The sequence below is a fragment of the Mastigoproctus giganteus genome, chromosome 1, assembly GCF_048544385.1.
Source record: "Mastigoproctus giganteus isolate SK-2022 chromosome 1, ASM4854438v1, whole genome shotgun sequence".
NCBI lineage: Eukaryota > Metazoa > Arthropoda > Arachnida > Uropygi > Thelyphonidae > Mastigoproctus > Mastigoproctus giganteus.
In genome coordinates, this window is record NC_143575.1 from 243582904 (window position 1) to 243602836 (window position 19933).

The following is a 19933-nucleotide window of genomic DNA, read 5'->3' on the forward strand; positions in this document are numbered from 1 at the left end:
TGCCTAAATGTGTTAAGTTCATTCAACAAAACACTACCACTTCAACCAAAGTGTTGTCTCTTGCCTGTGGGAATTCTGTATGTTTTCTCCCTCATTTAGTGAAAACTAGCTTTGTTCATTCAAATACACATTGCACTACGTTCACATTTTTTTTTTTTTTTTTTTCCTTTTCAGTGTTTACAGAGGACATCTAGCAAATTTCGTTCACTTTGGTAAATCTTGTAGTCGCAGTTGCTGTTCATGCTGTATTTATAAGGATACCCCCTGTGACATATTCCTTAGACACATTGAAACATTTCTTTCAAACTTGGGTTATTTTTTTTTTTGGATGGTTTTGTGTTATTTATATAATAAAATACTTAGATAGTATGAATCAGAGCTGTAATACTCAATATGTTCTACGTTGATAATAATATTAGTAAAATAATAAGAGGAGTTTACCTCAATATAGTAAGTAGAACACTTCCATATGATACCCTCCAGAAATTAAAACGGAAAAAACGAAAAAATCGACAACTTACTGGTACATTAGAATAAAATATAAATAATCAATTTAACACAATTCAAATCAATTTAAAACAATTGAAAATCAAATCAACGCAATTAAAAGAATCTAACGAAAATATAGATCGAATTCGAAGGGAAATGAGTGCTTTCATCATAATTCAGTTTCAAAATTCATCAAGGAAGCAGCTTAAACAAATAGCACTTTAATATAGAAAATATAGAAAAATTGTTTTGAATATTTTCGTTAGATTCTTTTAATTGTGTTAATTTGATTTTTAATTGTTTTAAATTGATTTGAATTGTGTTAAATTGATTATTTAATTATTTATATTTTATTCTAATGTACCGGTAAGTTGTTGATTTTTTTTCGTTTTTTCCGTTTTAATTTCTGGAGGGTATCATACAGAAGTGTTCTACGTACTATATTGAGGTAAACTCCTCTTATTATTTTACTAATAATAAAATACTTCAGGTTATTTGAAGGGAAATGAGTGCTTTCATCATAATTCAGTTTCAAAATTCATCAAGGAAGCAGTTTAAACAAATAGCACTTTAATTTGAAAGATGTCTCTATCCTAGTATTTTTTAATTAGAGGTAAAATACTTTGTCTTGTTATTGTTCTCTTTCATATTTTGTCTTTGGATTGCACAGTTTTGAATGCTTTCATAACCTTAAACCACTTGCCTGACATGGCCATAAAAATTCAGGTATCAGACAAGTATCAAAATTATCTTGCCTGTGTCTGGTACTTGCAGTGCACATTTCAGTGTTTTGGTTTTGATCATTATGTGATTTATCTATAAAATTATATTTTTTTTTCCTATAATCACAATTTGGCTACTGTTCATATATGGCTATTTTAACTACTTCAGTAACAGCGTATAGTTTGGTTTTTTGTGTGACTATATGTATAGGATAAGATTTCTTTGAGTCCGGTTGGTAAGTTTTTTATACATTTCATTATTATTGTGAATTGTAAAGCTAAAAAATGACATTTGACCTTTTCTTCATACGAAGTTCTGGATCAGTAGATGTTTTTATGTTCTGTTCCTGAAGACAGTATTGGTGGTGTATTGAAGTTCAGCCTATTACCAATAGGTAATATGCTGAATTTGTCACTAGCTCTGAATGAGAATAGTTTCAAGATGGAGGTTTGAAATAGAAGGTATCCCAGTGTGAGTGTAATCCTTTCTCCCAGTGTCATAAAGTTGGGCTGGATTGAATTGAACTGTAAACATGGATTATAACCATATGCACCATACAGGTGCCAGTGAAGAGAACAACATGACATTGCTGCACGCATTTGTTTATTGAACTTTACAGCCATATTTCAAAAAAGGTTTAGTGGTCATCCTTAATTTTTTTGTTCTATTTGTGAAACAGGGCAGACATAGGGCATAATATCCATATGGGTTCTAAATAGGACAGGTATAATCTCATTTATTGTTCTTATATTCGCATAGGTGGTAGATGACTTTCATCAACCGGTGAAATACCACCACTTTGCTTATTGGAGGCTTGAAGTGGTGAAACCCATGTTTAGTCTCTAGAGCAAAGTTTCCAGCATTTCCCCCCACTTCTCCTTCAACCCATGCATGGTACTATAGGTACTATAGGTTTTGATACCTTTCGTGTTTGGGGTTTTCATAAAAAAAAAAAAATTAGGTTTTGTGAAAAAGGCATAACTTATGATAAAAGTAGAGAATTGTACGATGGGATTCACCTTGAACATTGTCATTGATAATAAAAATACGATATCGAAAAACTGAAGTGGTGGTATAAATTGGAAACTACTTCAGGCCACTAAGAATAAAAATGTCAAATGTTTAACTTGTTTCATGTTATTGTCTTTTGCTTGTTTTGGTTTGATAAACAACAAAAGAATATAAAAAGCGTGCGTGGCTTGATTCAGAACTGTCACCCGTGTGATTTTTTTTTTTTTTTTATGTTTATCAAACAAAAACATTTAAAAGTTAGCAGTGTACTAGAGCAGTGTGTTTTAAACTGCAGGTCACTATCCATCAGTGGGTTGCAACCAGCATTACATACATATATGTACAGTGAAACTTCCCTTTAACGGACAGCCATGGGGAACGAAAATGTGTCCGTTAGAGAGAGGTGTCCGCTAACAAGAAGTCTGAGGGAGAAAAAAAAAAAAAGAAAGAAAGAAAAATCGTTAAACGTTTAATGTAAAATTAAATTAAATTATATACAGATTTTGCGCAATATTTTTGTAAATAATATACGTACAATTGTGCTATGCATATTATGACTTTATCTTAAGAAAAATGCATACAGTAATCACTTATTTTCTTCTGCGCCTTCTTCCGGCTGATAATTTTGTTTTCAACATTTGTTTGGAGTGAAGAAACCATCGAAAGTCATTCAGTATCTTCTTCAGCGGCGAAAAACATTTTTAAACAATTGATTTGTATGAGCGCTTCTATTTTCATCGGTGGTTCGTCGTTAATATGTTCTTCGACAGAATGACCTCCTTCCATTTCTTCATCCTCATGAGGAACTTCTCGAAAAATATCGATGATAATGTCATTGATATCTATAGCACCATCTTCTGTAGTGAGGTTTGAGTCTATACCTTTGTAGCCAAGGTCACTTGTAGCGGAAGTATCGTACATTATCAATAGATGTTGAAGTACTTGTTCTTCTTGGTGCTCCACATTGCTGTTCACAACTTCAATTTTTGCGTTTGAGAAGCCAGACTTTACAAAACAGTTCACAACAGTTTGTTTTCTAATTGCATTTACTGAAGAGGAAATCCATTGAATCGCATCTAGGATGCTGATTTTCTTTGCAAGGTCACTCACACATGTTACATCGTTCATGTTTGCAATGAGATGTCTTAAAACACGTTTTCTGTAGTGAAGTTAAAAATTTTTTATCCCTTGATCCAAGGGCTGACACTCTGCAGATGTGTTTGGTGGCAGAAAAATGATTTGAATGTTAGGCAATTCAATGTGCAGGTGAGATCCAGCATTATCCATGAAAAGAATAATTTTTCTGTTTCGACGAATCATGTTTTGGTTAAAGTGACTTATCCATTCGCTCATATCTCGTGTCATCACGCTTTTTTATTAGACTTCCAGTCAACATCCAAAAGATTCAATTTTATGCCCTTGAAACAACGAGGATTTTGTGGTTTTCCTATAACAAGAGGTTGTTCAAAGTCTCCCAGCATATTTGTACACAATAGTAAAGTCAAGCGTTCCTTAGAAATTTTTCTGCCCTGGCACTTTTTGTTTTTTAGACTCATTGTTTTTTCAGGAAGAGCTTTAAAAAACAACCCTGTTTCGTCACAGTTGTAAATATCCTTAGCTTCAAATTCACGACATAAATCTTCCAGTTTGACGGTCCACTCTGTTACAACCCCAGAATCAACAGATCCACTTTCACCACTTACGGTTTTCCAAGAAATTTTATGCCGAGTTTTGAACTTGTCTAGCCATCCCACAGAAGCTTTGAACTCATTTACTCCCATAGATTTCGCAACCTCCAAAGCCTTTTCCCTAATAATAGGCCCATTAATGGGAATTTTTTTAGCACGTGCGCGACAAATTTGAAGTCCAACAGTTTTCGGGAATGATTTTTGAACCTGATCATTTCCGTGTTGCCAAAATTGTTTGAGCAGTTAATTTTTTTTCTTTAGGATGTCGCTTACCTGCGTCTTCCCGAGTTTGAATTTTGTAGCGAGATTGCGAACACTATTTTATTGCCGATCATACGCATTAATGAGTTCGACTTTATCTTTTAAAGTTAAACGTTTACGAGAAGACATTGTGCACTTCACACGACACTGAACAAAACTGAAAAGACGAAAGGCCGACCAAATTCCCCCCCCCCTCCTCCCCCCTTGCACACACCGAATTCATCAGAAGTTTTACACGTGCCTTAAAATTCTTGAAAATGGGTTTAGAACCATTGAAAATGGGTTCAGAGAATCGGAAATAGAAAATAAACACACGATTGAGGCAATACGTGGAAGAAACGTTCCTAGAAAAAGGGCCGTGAGCTCGCCCACTGTCCGTTATGGGAAGATCAAATTAAGTGCTAATCTAAACGAAACAGTGCAGATTGCCTGTCCGCGTCCGTTACAGAGAATGTCCGCTAGACAGAAGCTGCAAACAAGTTAAAACCAATGGAGGTGAGTTGGGGAATTTGAAAATGGCCATTGTAGAGAGATGTCCGTTAACGAGAGGTGTCCGTTAGGAGAAGTTTCACTGTATATTGAATAAATAACAAGAAAGTGGAAATAAGAAGGTAGAAAAATGGGGAAGTAATCTAGTGCAGTCATAGGCAGCAAGTGCTATAAATTTAAGAGTATGGACAATAAAGAGATTTTAAAAAAAAAAGTTAGAGGGAGACAAAAAAAAAATTAATAAAAGAAAGTGAGGGAGATGGACTGAAAATAATTAATTGATAACTAATAAAATATGCATAATAAGAAATATATATTTATGAAAATTGATAAAATAAGGTAAATATTACAACTTACAAAATGCTTCTCATCAGGTGCCACTGGCTAAGATTGCAAAGCAAAATAATGTGTCATCATTTCTTATGTAAACCAAAAGCCAAAGGGTTTTATAGAAAATGGCTTGTGAATTTGCAGTTGACATGTGTCAAATGTAAAGTTCACAAGCCATTTTCTATAATCCCCTCCCCCCCTCTTTTTAATTCTTGTTTTTATTTTGTTAACTAAATTTTATTCCCATTTTTATTTATGCTTATGCTTTTTACCCTTTGGCTTGTGGTTTACATCAGAAATGAAGACACGTCACTATTTTGCTTGCAATCCTGGCTGTTGGCACCTGATGAGAGGCCAGTTTTGTAAGTTGTGTGGCAACATCCTTATTTTATTAATTTTGTAATTATATATTTCTTATGCATATTTTATTAATTATCTTTGCTCTGTCTCCTTCACTTTCTTTCTCTAATTTTTTTTTTTTTTTTGTCTCATTTCCTTTTTTTTTTTTTACTTTTTTTATGTCAATTTATATATATATAACTTTAATAAAAAGTAAGATAAAAATAAAATGTATGCCAGTAGCGGGGCAAACCAGTAGAGTGAAGATAAATTTAACATATAAAAAGAGGAATAGTGTACTATTGGAGAAACATTCCTAAATAATTTAGAAAATAAGAGTCCAGATTAAAATAAATTTAATGATGCCTCCTGTGATAGGCACCTGTTTCTGAATTACATGAAATGTCACTATATGTAAATGTATTCTACCAACAATACAGACAGATAAGTAAAAATAGTGGAACATACCATAATATCGAATTGCATAGAAAAGACTAGCCATTATGCCCCATCTCATCAGTGGACCACGAGACTATAATATTCAGGGAGCCACTGCATTTCGAACGCTAAACAGATCCACCATGACAGAATGATACTATGATCATTCTGTCATGGTGGTCCATATGCTGTGTTGAAATTATGGGGCAGAAAAGGTAATACTCATGTGACAAGAACCACACTACTAAATGACAAAGCAGCCGCTAAACATATATATATCTGGAAATAGATTAGGCATAGAGGGCAGCATGAGCAATTCATCGCACTACTACCATGTGAATATAATTCAAATTAAATCCAAATGAATCAAATATTACACAGCAAAATTAAATGAAAATAAAGACAGCAGAGCAGACATCAGTGGCAGCAATTATGCAAAAACCACAACATGTTGTGTGTATTTAATGTTTAATAAAATGTAAGGTAAAAAATAAAATGTATGCCAGTAGTGTGGCAAACCAGTAGAGGGAAGATAAATTTAACATATAAAAAGAGGAATAGCGTACTATTGGAGAAACATTCCAAAATAATTTAGAAAATAGTCCAGATTAAAAGAAATTTATTTTTTTAATCTTTTATTATTATTTTTTTTTAATCTGGACTCTATTTTCTAAATTATTTAGGAATGTTTCTCCAGTAGTACATTATTCCTCTTTTTATATGTTAAATTTATCTTCACTCTACTGGTTTGCCATGCTTACTGGCATTTATTTTATTTTTACCTTACATTTTATTAAAGTTAAATACATGCAACGTGTTGTGGTTTTTGCATGATTGCTGCCACTGATGTCTGCTTTGCTATCTTTAATTTTTATTTTCATTTAATTTTGCATTTACTTTTGCTGTCTAATATTTGATTCATTTGGATTTAATTCGAATTATATGTATATATATATGTATATATATATATATATATATATATATATATATATACATATATATTATAGAAGGAATTAGAATAAATAAAGTTCTGTTGGGAACTAACATGAATAATTAAGAAAAAGTTGCAGTATTCATCATTGGTAACTCATGAATAGAATGAGAAAATTGTGGGTGACCTGAACTTTTTTTGAAAAATGGCTGATAAAGTTAAAAACAGATGAGTTCAGCAATGTCCTGTTGTTTTCTTCATAGGTACTTCTCTAGTGCACATTAGCATTAGTAGAGGCATTCGATGCAAGAAAGCAAGCTTATGCAGCATCAGCCAAAAAAAAAAAAAAAACCCACTTCCACTTCACCCCTCTGTTCGTTTAAAATACCTGTCCAGCTGAGTCTTAAACTTATTTAGGCTATCAACCTCCACGACAAGGGATGGAAGTCTGTTCCACCAACCAACCACCCGCTGGCTAAAGGCAAATTTCCGCACGTCTATCCTACATCTGTTTTTCCTCAATTTGAATTTATGCCCTCTCAGGTGATTATTCTGAGGTAGAGGAAGAATCCCATCAGCATTGAGCATGCTCAAACCATTCAAGGCGGCTTTATACACCTCATTCAGATCACCTCGCTGGTGCCTAGTCTCCAGACACTGTAATTTGCAAAACTTAAGCCTTTCTTCGTAAGAGCACCCCTTTGTTCCATTCACTAATCTTGTTGCCCTTCTCTGTACTCGTTCCAGCAGCTCTACATCCTTCTTGAAATGAGGCCTCCAGACCTGTATACAGTACTCTAGGTGTGGCCTGACCATTGCCTTATACAAGGGAATAATCACCTCCTTATCCCTGCTGGAAAAATTCCTGTATATCATTGACAATACTCCATGAGCTACTCTTGCAGCCTGTCTGCACTGCCCAGAGAACTTCATATCTGCCTGCACAACCACCCCCAAGTCCCTTTCATTCTCTACCACTGTCAGTGTAGTACCACAGAGTTGATACGTTGCTCTGGGGTTGCTGTTTCCCATGTGTAGTACTTTACATTTGTCAATGTTAAACTTCATTTGCCACCTCTCAGCCCATCTGCTCAACCTTTCCAGATCCTGTTGCAGCAGCATAGTGTCAGTAGTGTCCTTGACAACCCTGCCAACCTTTGTATCGTCTGCAAACTTGGACATTAAGCTTGATATACCATCATCAATATCATTTATAAATACAGAAAACAATAATGGACCCAACACTGAGCCCTGAGGGACTCCACTAATAACATTAGTCCACGATGAGCAGTGTCCATTGATTACCACTCTCGGTCTTCTCCCCCTCAACCACCCCTTTATCCATGGCAGCAATTTGCCTCCAATGTCACACTGCTCCAATTTGTGTAGCAGTCTTCCATGTGCAACAGTATCAAAAGCCTTTCTAAGATCTAAGTATATAATATCAAAGCTATTCCCTGCATCCAGTTCTTTTGTGACTGCATCATAGTATCCAATCAAATTGGTCAGGCAAGACTTCCCCTTAACAAAACCATGCTGTGTCCGAGCTATAACTGAAGTCTTGTCTAGATGATCCTGCAGTGCTTCTTTAACCAGTGCCTCCATTAATTTTCCTGGAACAGAAGTTAAACTCACAGGTCTATAATTACTTGTGTCAGCCTTTGATCCTCCTTTGTGAATTGGGGTCACATTTGCACAATACCAGTCTATGGGTACCTCCCCTGAGTCCAAGGAAGCTCTCATAATTATGGCTAAGGGTTTGCTTACTTCCTTTGCTGCCTCCTTTAATATAACTGGATAGATCCCATCCACCCCGGGTGCCTTTCTTGTGTTTATCTTCAACAATTTCTCCTCCACTTTACTCCCAGTTATTTCAAGATTCTGTAGCTTACTGCTAGAGTTGAAACACATGGTTAAAAGAAGTTTAAAATCTTAGTGCTTTTTTCCCCTTTCAAATAAGCTATTGAAAGTTCAGTTCATGGATCAGGGTATGATCCAGAATGTTAAATTAAACACTCATATCAGTACTCCACCATGCATGAAATAGGCAAGGTTATAGTGACTTAATCAATTTTTATCTTCTAGAAAGCATTTTACATGCTTTCTAGAAGCAATACCATTTTTTAATTTGGCAAGGATTATCATCTGAATGGAAGATTATCATCTGAGTGGAAGAAGTTGTTTAGTTAGAACGGGGAGAAGTACCTTCTCAAGGAGCTTTAGAAGACTTGAGGCGTTGGAGATTGGCCGGTAATGCTTAAGAAGTGAAGGAGATTGAGTTTTGGGGACAGGCTTCACAAGGTAGATATTCCACTGCTGTGGAAAGAAGTGGGTTGACAAAACAGCATTAAAAACAGGGCTCCGTAGCCGAGTGGTCAGGAGCGGGAGTGCAGTAGCACACGCTCTTTGAGTAGACCGGGGTTCAAGCCCCTGATTGCTGAATACGGTCGAACTGCCAACCCGCACTGGACCAGCGTGGCAGATTATGGTCCATTTCCCTCAGCATGAATTATTGAGGAGGCTTCCATCCTGCAGTGGGTTGATAATGGCTGCACTTTATCTTTTTTTTTTTTTATCATCTGAATTAATTGCAAACTATTTTAGATTTGTTTTTTTTTCTGGGGGAACTGTGCGGCTTTCACCCAAAGTCAGCTGACTCAGTTATAGCTTAAAAAAAGGCTATAGGAATTCTTCTACTGATGTAATTTGAACTCACCCCTTTCAACACATAGTATGGATGGACAGCAGTCATACTGCTGTATACCCATAAGAATATTCATTTAGAAAGATGGTTTTAAACACAAGGTTTTTGTCTTAAATCTACAACTGAGAAAGTTTCAGAGAAACTTTGAGAACTACCTGGTGAATGGTCAAAATATTGAAATACATTTTGACAACTGTACAAATTTTAATAAAAATTTGGCTATTTCTATTTAGTTTTATCAAGTAGGGGTGGGGGGAGTTAAAAAAACTGAATATTTTTACTATATTGTGTTCAAATTTAAAATTTTTCTCCAGGTGGCATTAATTTGTAATTTTTGTTACAGTTATTTCTTGTTCATAATAAAAGTTATTCATATTATGTTATACAAATTTAAAGTTAGTACATTAAGTTATATTAAAGTACAAAATGCTACAAAAGACTTCAATTAAAAAAATCCATCTTTAATACAGTAATGTAGGATTGTGGTGTTATATGTCAACACAGTAGTTGAAATCAAATAAAAATCATACACTATATGGCATTTGATATTTCTACCACTGAAAACCAAGGGCTGAATTTTGAGACCACCAAGGATTAGCCTTATAATCAAGTTAGAGAGAAATAAATACCATTATCAATACCATTTCTTAATTTTTTAATAGACTGCTGTAACCAGTAGACTGCTGTTTGTTCAAGTACTTTTCAATTATAAATATACACCTGTCACTGATATTATCTTACTGTCTTGGGGAGAGAATGCTAATATGGAAGAACTCTTATTTATGCGTATCATTGGCATATACCATGTATGAATGCTATTTATAAAGCTCTCTTTCTTCTTAATCATTGGATAGACACAATTTGATTGTGCGAACCCTTGTTGAGCATATGCCCAAGCCTTGGTGGTGAAACTGTGTTCAGTTTTTAGTGGTAGTAGAGATCTCCCACTAAAGATTGATGGTTGCTTGTACTTGTATTCTTAATATGAACAATCATCTTACTAGGTATGTATCTATTTGCTCTTTTTTTATTTTATTACTTTTTTACCATCCACTTATAAAATTTAGATAGCCATTATTCTGTAACTGTTCGGGAATTGAGACACATTTACGATTTCTTATAAGTATAAATTTATCTAATTTCTGTTAGAAACAGCATCATGTCTTTGTACCACGCTATATAAAGCAGGTAGTCATATACCAAGGGATAGTGTGCATGCATTTTAGTGAAAGGGTCAAAAGCACAATCAGAGTGACTTTGAGGATGGTATGATAGTTAGTGGCAGACACGTTGAAATATAGTGTGTAGTGTACCAGCAACCGATGACAGGCTTGTGGATGTAAATAGCTTATCGATGTGAGAGGCCAACACAGAATGAGCAGGATGTTGTGCTCTAACAGACAGCAACAATCAAATGACAGTGCAGTATAACAGTGGTGCGTAAAGGGTTATGTCAGATGGGATATAACAGCAAGTTACCTCTCGAAATTCCATTCAACTGAAAACAGCAGCAATGACTAAAGTGGGCAAAGGAAAGCATTGACATCGGGTATTGAAGCAGTGGAAAAAAAGGTCTCTTGGGCTGATAAATCCAAATTCCAGTTGCTCTGTGCTGATGGCAGTAACAACATGAATTGATGGATCTGTTGTGCTAGGTATTAATACTTGCAGGCTGATGGTGGGTGTGATGGTATGGGAAGTGTTTTGTGACACATTGGATCATCTGAATTAATTTCACAGCCTGCTTGAACGTTGTTGGCAACCAAGTGCATGAGAGTGACTGTTTTCATTCATCACGTATCAATGCGATTGAGCATATGTAGGATGAGGTGTAGCAAACTCTTTCTGACAGGGATCTGTCACTATCCAATCTGAGTAAAGTCTGCATAGGCTTTTTCCCTTAACATTTTCAGTGCTTCGTGGAATCTTTGCTCTCACAACTTTAAGATGTTATGAGAACTAGGGTGCCTCCGTAGCCAGGTGGGCAGGAGTAGCAGTGTGTAGCACACGCTTCTTGATTAAAGCAGGGTTCGAGCCCGTGACCACCAAATACGGAGGAAGCGGAAAGGTCAGGGAATGACCACCGCATATCCCCGGAGCAATATGGCCTTAGTTGCTAATGCTCCTAAAAACCAAATAACAACAAAAATGAGAACTGGAGGAGGTACTACTCACTATTAGGTCGGTGCATCTAATAAACTGGCCACCCTTTTGTGTCTGGGTAACAAAAAAAGTAATCTTTCAGAAAATGTATACATGCTGTACATTTAACAAAAAAAGTAATCTTTCAGAAAATGTATACATGCTGAATATATTCTTAGTGCAATAAATTTGAATATATTCTTACCATTCTGAGATATATCTAATTTTTACAATCCCCTTGCTCTTTTAGATGTATGCTTGCTTGATGATCTTCTTTCTTAGCAACACTATTGAAGGACAATTAGTATCTACTGGTGCATTTGAGATTTCCTTCAATGGCAAGTTTAATTTTTATTCTATATATATAATAGAATTTTTAAAAATTACAAGAATTAGAAATTTTTTTTAGTTGTAGGATGATAGCACTCTGACATTACAGCAAACATGCATCCGGGTGGTGGTGCCCACTGAGAATAAATAACAGTAGTCTCCTCTGTTAGAGAAACATTATTTATTTGAAGTAGTGCAATAATTGGTATCTCATGAAGGTAGCCACAATATGAGATAAAATCTAAACGATGCCGTTACACTACGTATGTAGTGTAACGGCATCGTTTGTAGGATGATAGCACTCTGACATTACAGCAAACATGCATCCGGGTGGTGGTGCCCACTGAGAATAAATAACAGTAGTCTCCTCTGTTAGAGAAACATTATTTATTTGAAGTAGTGCAATAATTGGTATCTCATGAAGGTAGCCACAATATGAGATAAAATCTAAACGATGCCGTTACACTACGTATGTAGTTAAACTTATGGGTAAACTATGGTGTAGTTACACTGATATTATAAAGAACATTATAATGCAAACCATCCAACTGTTGTCCATGATATTGTACTTAAATCCAAGGTTGTACTTCTCATATTTTAATTGGTTTCATGTACATACAAAAAAATGTCTAGCTTTTGAAGCCCACTGAAGACTGAGATCTCCAAGCATTTTTGTCCATTGTTCTACTCGAAAATGCTTCAAAGTTAGTTGGTTCTCTCAATGATAGTAGAGATACTTAACAGTAAACTCTAGTATTTACCCTGCAAAACAGACAAACTGACCTTAGAGCACATGCAGTTTGTAAATATGCACAAAGTTGAATTGGTCCATAGGACTCATCTTAGCATTAACAAGAGAATCAAAATCATGGTTGCATAAATTGGGCTAACGTTTGCAGAATGTCAAAATTAAAGATACTACTTAATTAGAGAATCTGTATTTATGACTCGTATTCTTTTTCAAAAAAAAACTTATTATTGGTATGTTTTATATATACACAGTGTGGCTTCCAACATCTGATGGTAATTTGTCCCACAAAACTCATTGTACGTTGAAAATATTTAAGCTGAAACTAATAATACGAGGGGTATCGAAAAGTTCATACCCTGACCTCGATAAAACATCAATAGGAATATGCTGTTTTTAATATAAATATTTTTAATATTTGTCTACATATTCAATAACTAACGTGAAATTTAATTCCTGTAGGTGATCATACACTAGAGGTGGAGCCTGGAATCTGAGGAAGGACATTATGGTTGACAAAGTGAAATGTCGAGCAATGATCAAGTTCCTGCATTTGCAAAGCAAGAAAGCTCAGGAAGTTGGTGAAGAAATGAAAGCTGTATGGGCAGATTTGCCCATCCTATGACACTGAAAAAAAGTGGAAACAGGAGTTCCAGTGTTTTTGATGAGCCAAGAGAAGGAAGGCCATTGACATCCACAGATAGTGAGACAGTTGCAAAGGTTACGCAGCTGGTGCTGAGTGACAGATGTGTGACAATTCATTTCATCGAAAATGCAGTGGGAATTAGTTATAGGTCTGTTCGCAGAATATTTGGCCATCTGCACATGTCTGAGGTCTCCGCACGATGAGTTCCAAGATTATTGACGCCTTTGCAGAAGCAATGTTGCATGCAACGTTCCCGCCAACTGTTGGATGTGTGTAATGTGGATGTTGAGAACTTTTTTCATTGGTTGGTGACAAATGAATGTGGAACCACAAGGTTCCTCATTCATTTGTGGTAAGTGTGGAACTACGAGGAACCTCGTAGTTCTACACTTACCACAAATGAATGGAGAAATGTATTCTCCGGTAAGTGTGGAACTACGAGGAACCTCGCAGTTCCACACTTACCGGAGAATACTACAGAAATCTTTTGATAAAGTTACACGATGCTTTGAAGGTGAAAAGGCATGTAATGTTAATCAAAGGTGTCTGTCTTCTCTCAGACAATGCATCGGCTCACAACTCCGTTGCCACCACCATCTTTGTTGCCCAGTGTGACTTTGCACTACTGCAGAACCCACCCTATTCTCCTGACCTAGCACCTTCAGTTCTTGTTTCAAGAAATGAAAAAAACCATTGCATGGATGTCACTTTGATTAGCCTCAGGAAGTCTTCAAAGTGGAATTGTGGTTTCAGGCAAAAAGTGCAGACTTATATGATCAAGGCATTAAACAGCTGATCCATATATGGGAGAAATGTGTTACTATATATGGAGAGTACATAGAAAAGGATTAAAGTTCCTGTGAAGTTGCACCTTTCTAGGGCTATTTTTCTAGGTAACGATATGAACTTTATGATACCCTCCTCGTACATTGATTTCCTGTAATTTGTTCCCAACCATTGAGTTTCCTATTTCATGTTATACTTGATTTTTATATTAATAATGCGTGTTTTATAAATATTGTTTAATAAATAGTTAAAACATCTTAGAAAAAAAAAACCCAATAAATTAGCATTTACCTTAGACTTGAAATGCAGGCCTGATGAAATTAGTGGTGGGGTAAGTGGATCAGGCATTGGGTGTCTTTTAAGCATTTTATCTTTTGCTGCTGCCACTGGCAATGAAATTGTAAAAAGTGGACTGTTTTGCAGCTTCCTGAAGTAAGAAATAACTTTTGTCTTCCATTTTGCACGTCAGAAGTTCACTGTTTACTATGTGTCTAATACTAATACAGCCACTCCCCGATTAACGTAAGGGTTGCATTCCATGGAACTCTACGTAAGTTGGAATTTCCCCCATGCTTGTGCAGCACTCGCAGCTGTGCTCGCTGAATTGATTGAATCTAAAAAGAAATGTTCGATGAACATGTAAATATATTGTATTTATTCAATTTTTTATCTCATGCGTAGGAAAAATTACTAAAGTGTGCAATTTAAAAATTATAAAATTACAAAAAAAAAAGGGGGAGACAGGCATAATGTCAGTAAATTTTACCTCTCGAGCATCGTTGCCAGAATCGACATCTTCAGCTGATAATACGCCGCTGTGGAGATATAGAAGGGGTTGGCCGCTCAATCTTACAAAAGAACATATTAATGGATGACTGGACCATGGCTTTTTTCTTTTCATCTTAGATTTCTTTGTAGCAAGCAAGCATATCATTCATCCCTCTATTAACTTTTAAGAATCGTTTGCTATCAGGATCCATCTTCTCAAACCTCTCCATTGCCAATGAAATTTCACGAAATGCCATTGTCATCTCTCTGGTGATGAAGCGTCTCAGCCCCTTGTTTAGTTCATCTTGAGCTTTGTCAGCATTTTCTTCTTTCACTATCGCTGCCTGCAAGTCAATAAGTTCTTTGTTAAATAATTCCTTCTCTTCTTCCTCTATTAACTCCTCCACATCTTTGGCAACAACCTCCAACTGAAGTAGCTCTGCAGCCTTTACCATCTTATCTGTAATATCTTCATATGATTCGTCTTTTTCAAATCCTTCGAAGCCTTTTACGTGCTGTGGGCATATTTTCTTCCATGTGCCATTTAAACAACTTTTAGTAATTTCTGCCTAGACCTTATTAATGTTTAAGATGTTGTGGTAAATATCGTAAGATTTCCAAAAGTCTGTTAACGTAAAATTATTTTTCTCGCTGCCTACTGCAGACAATGCCTGAGCAAATGTTGTGCATAAATAGTATGCTTTTAAATTCGAAATAACACCCTGATCCATAGGTTGAATGAATGAAGTTATGTTTGGCAGTAGAAATATGACTCTCACGTTCGAATTGAAATCATCTAAATGCGTAGGATGTCCAGGAGCATTATCTAGAAGCAAAATCTTGAATGGAACGTCATTGTCTTCACAATATTTTTCAATCTTGGGACTGAAACAGCATTTAAACCAATCCTCAGAGATATACTGTTATCCGTGCTGTCTGGTTCGATTGGAAATGCACCGATAGGGTGGCTTTATTGATGCCCTTAAATGCAAGAGGATTTCCAGAATGGTACAAAGCAGTGATATTAATCTGTAATCTTACGCTGCATTAGCCCCAAGCAAAAGCATGGCCCTATCTTTTGAAGCCTTGAAACCTGCCATTCTTTTCCTCTTTAGCAATGTATGTTTGATGCAGTATTTTTTTCCAGTACAGTGCAGTCTTGTCAACATTAAAAATTTCCTGCATTGAATAGCGGCCTTCATCAATGATTTTTTCAAACACATCACAAGATTTCTCTGCAGTTGCAAAATTGGCACTGGTGACTTCACTTGATACTTTAATGTTTTGGAAACCAGTGCGATGTGTGAACCTATTAAACCACCCATTGCTTGCCACGAACTTGGCTGGGGGTTTGCCGTACTTATCCTTAATACAGTGGGGCCTCGACTTACGATAATATTGACATCCGATATACCTTCCATATGATCTCTTATTTTAAGGACTGATGATATATGCAGGTTCTAATGGCTTTCCAATATAGTTGGAATGACGTGGGCAGAAATTTTTAGACGCATGGTGTATGGAACATCATTCGTACAATTATTCTCAACCAATTAGTCTTTGTTATCGTTCAACAAAGTTATTATTCAACGTGTGGCGTGCGAACATCACTCGTACGATTGTTTCAGATCTGTGACGATCTGCAACTTAAAAGCTCCATCAACCAGTGGAGTGCTGTGTGCTTGAACACTTTAAAGCCAGCACAGCCTGGTTTGAGCACGTCAAAAAAAGGGTGAATATCAAAAGTGTTGAAAGGTATAGGGAGGTATCCAGTGCTGTATAAAAAAAAAAAAAAAAAAAGCAGTCGAGACCTTTAAAATTGATGAATTTGTTGAAATTTTTGTAAAATTGAAATTGAGTTTGTTGATCAGGAGGGTTCACCGGCAAGTTTTTAACACTGAAGAAACTGGCCTCTTCTGGAAGCGAATGCCCAAGAGAACATACATCGCTAAGGATGGGGCTAGTTTACCTGGGCATAAGCCTATGAAACATAGTTGTTGGGCACCAATGCCTCCTGAGATTTTAAGCTGAAGCCTTTTCTTGTGTATCACTAACACCCTCAAAGTATTTAAACAAAAGTTCGACAAAGGCATGCTGGGAATATTTTGGTGCAGTAACAAGGCCTGGGTTACAGGATATGTTTTCAATGAATGGGATCTTGAAATTTTCTGTCCTTCAGTGAACAGTTATCTTGAGAAAAATAAGCTTCCTGTGAAGGCACTGCTCCTGCTGGATAATGTGCCAGGCCATGATCCCAAACTTGTTCAATCTCTTGAGGCCAAATTTGAATTTGTTCAAGTCAAATTTTTGTCACCCAACACCACTCCTCTCCTTCAACCAATGGACCAGCAAGTGATTGCAAACTTCAAGAAAATCTACACCACAAAAATGTTCGCAAGTTGCTTTGCAGCAACCTTTGGTGAAAATGCTGTCACCCTCAAAGATTTTTGGAGATCGAAGTTCAACATGCTGAACTGTGAGAGGCTGATTGTAAGTTCTTGGAATGATGTTTCCTCAAGGTGCTTAAATTCAGCCTGGAAAAAAATCTGGCCTTTAATTATTCATAATGCTGACGGATTTGAAGATAATGGTACCTTGACAAATGATATTATCACATTTGGTAAATCAATCGGTCTGGAGGATGTGGAGAGAACCTTATTGACATCATGGGCGTGAGCTAACAATAGAGGAGCTACAAGAGTTGGAAAAAATTATGGAGAGTGACACTGGAGAGGAAGAGGAAGAAAAAGACACCCAAAAAAGTGTCACCTGAAGAGTTGAAGACTGTCATTTCTTTTGGGAGCGTATAAGAGAAGTGGTAAAAAAAAACCCAGACATTGAAAACACTGAACTCATGATGAGCAAAATGGAAGATGAAGTAATTTCTTACTTCAGGAAGCTACAAAAAAGTTCTCAAAAATAGTCCAATAGTGACAAATGGGCCTGGAGTACTGGGGTCCATTGTTTAATAATTTTTTTTTTTTTTTTTCAAATAGATATTTACAGTATACCCAGTATAAAATAAAAATATAAGTACAAATTCAGTAGCTTTCGGAACTCGTGTCCCTTTATCAACTGACAAATTTGAATACATTACAAGCAAAGTGTGGCACGTTACTCATTCGTCATTGTTGTAGCACGGACGTGTGCTGCCTTGCGCCAGTGATCATCCATCAATAAAATGGTTGTCTCCATGATGGGATGTATACGCATGCCTTTCTGGCGATTTAATGCCTTAGGGTTGTTTATTATGTTTAGTGACTCTAGCCATAGGCGGTGGCGAAAGTGTCGCGCGTTGTCCACTATCTCAAAGTCGCGCTTGGGGTCAAGATCGTGGTTGGTAGCCCAAAAATGTTCTGCAAGCGCGGACTGGTCAGTTTCGGCAAGCCGGATTGCTCTGTCGTGTTCCGTGAGGCGATCCTGGAGACGTCTCGATGTCTCACCTACGTAGCAACTGTTACAGGCCCTACAGGTGATACGGTACACTACATTGCTGCGTAAGACAGGTGTGACAGGGGTCTTCACACTGGAGACAAGTGAACGTAGGTTCCTACCTGGTAATTGCACACATTTGATGTTGTAACTTCTCAGGATCTTCGAGATACGTCCTGACACTCCTGGATAGTACGGAATGTAGGCGGATGACATGCCGACTTGCTTCGGAGGTCTTGGGTTGGAAGTAAGTTCTTGTGCCTGTAACAAGCATCTGTTTAGTACATGGGATGGATAACCGCATCTGGTTAGGTCCGCCTTCACACGGGAGATCTCGTTACGTCTAATTGTGTCGGTGCTGGAATGGCTCCAGGCCCTGGAGAACAGGGTGCGGGCAGTGCTATTGAGATGGCTTGGAGCGTGGCCGGACCCGTAGTTGGTGAATTGACCGCACCACATGGGTTTGCGGTATACTGAGGTCTCTAGATGTGGGCCTACGCGATGCACTAGTACGTCCAGAAACGGGAGCGAACCGTCCACCTCTGATTCTACGGTAAACTTGATGAAATTGGATAGAGAGTTGAGGTATTCTAGTAGTACCGTTTCAGAACCACGTGGTATTATGGTAAAAATATCGTCGACGTATCTACACCACGTTGTGATAGGTGTAGGTGGGTTCTGGTGTATCTGCTTCTCCAGATCTTCCATGCCGATGTTAGCTACTACGGAACTGACAGGGGCACCCATAGCAGTGCCATGTACTTGTTTGTAGAGTGAGTCTTCAAAGGTGAAGATGCTGCTAGAGAGGCATAGGTTGAGGGCGGTACAGATGTCATCAGTGGATAGTGACGTCCTGGATTGGAGGCTTAAGTCGCTCTCAAGGAGCCTTCTGGCGCAGTGCACGGCCTGTTGGACGGGAATCGAGGTGAATAAAGAAACCACGTCAAATGATGTCATGACAGAGTTATCAGGGATTGAAATGTCCTTAATGATGTTAATGAATTCACTGCTGTTTTTAACGGTGTGAGATGTATTACCTATAAGAGGCGAGAGGAGGCTCGCGATGTGTTTGGACAGTTCATACGTTGGGGCACTGCAGCAAGACACTATAGGTCTGAGAGGAATAGCCGGTTTATGGATCTTTGGTAATCCGTAGAATTGCGGTAGTTGGCAGCCAGTAGCACGTAGAAGATGGTGAGTCGCGGTCGGGATCTTCTTATCTTTAAGCCATGCGTGGACAAGTTTATTAACATTTGCTTCCAGACGTTTCAAGACTTTAACGGGAGGATCAGGTAGAGGTTCATATACGTTAGGATCGAGTAATAGGGCCAAGGCTTTCTCTCGGTAGGTTGATCGGTCCAGCACAATATTTGTCACTATTCGATCACTTTATGGCCATAATACCTACAACGATTGTGCACAGTTGCAAAAGTGCTTCCTCTCAATAGCTCGCTACAAGCAACATTTACGCTTCGCACACAGATGCAAAAGCAATCGAATTATACCTAAAGGGTTCCGATACAAAGCCCCGTTCCACAACTCTCATATGGATCGTGCCTGCTTTAACTTCAGCCTACGCACATTAAATTTGTGGATATCCCATCTCCACCGTGAAATCAGGAAAGCTGACTACAACAAGTCCAGACTGTTACAACATCTACAAGGTAAGGTCTCGCCT

At 37.3% G+C, this 19933-nt stretch overlaps 1 protein-coding gene across 3 annotated transcripts in view; it reads left to right on the plus strand.

Moving 5' to 3' along the window:
* SelT (selenoprotein T) overlaps positions 1 to 19933 on the plus strand; it is an 89792-nt gene that overhangs the window by 32397 nt on the left and 37462 nt on the right. For all 3 annotated transcript variants that reach the window (XR_016547117.1, XR_016547119.1, XM_090376681.1), the window contains exon 3: positions 11796 to 11883. Coding sequence is in view for 1 of the 3 variants with exons in the window: in XM_090376681.1 (XP_090232807.1) it covers positions 11796 to 11883 (88 nt within the window). In the remaining 2 variants the exon portion in view is untranslated. The remainder of the gene's footprint in view (positions 1 to 11795; positions 11884 to 19933) is intronic.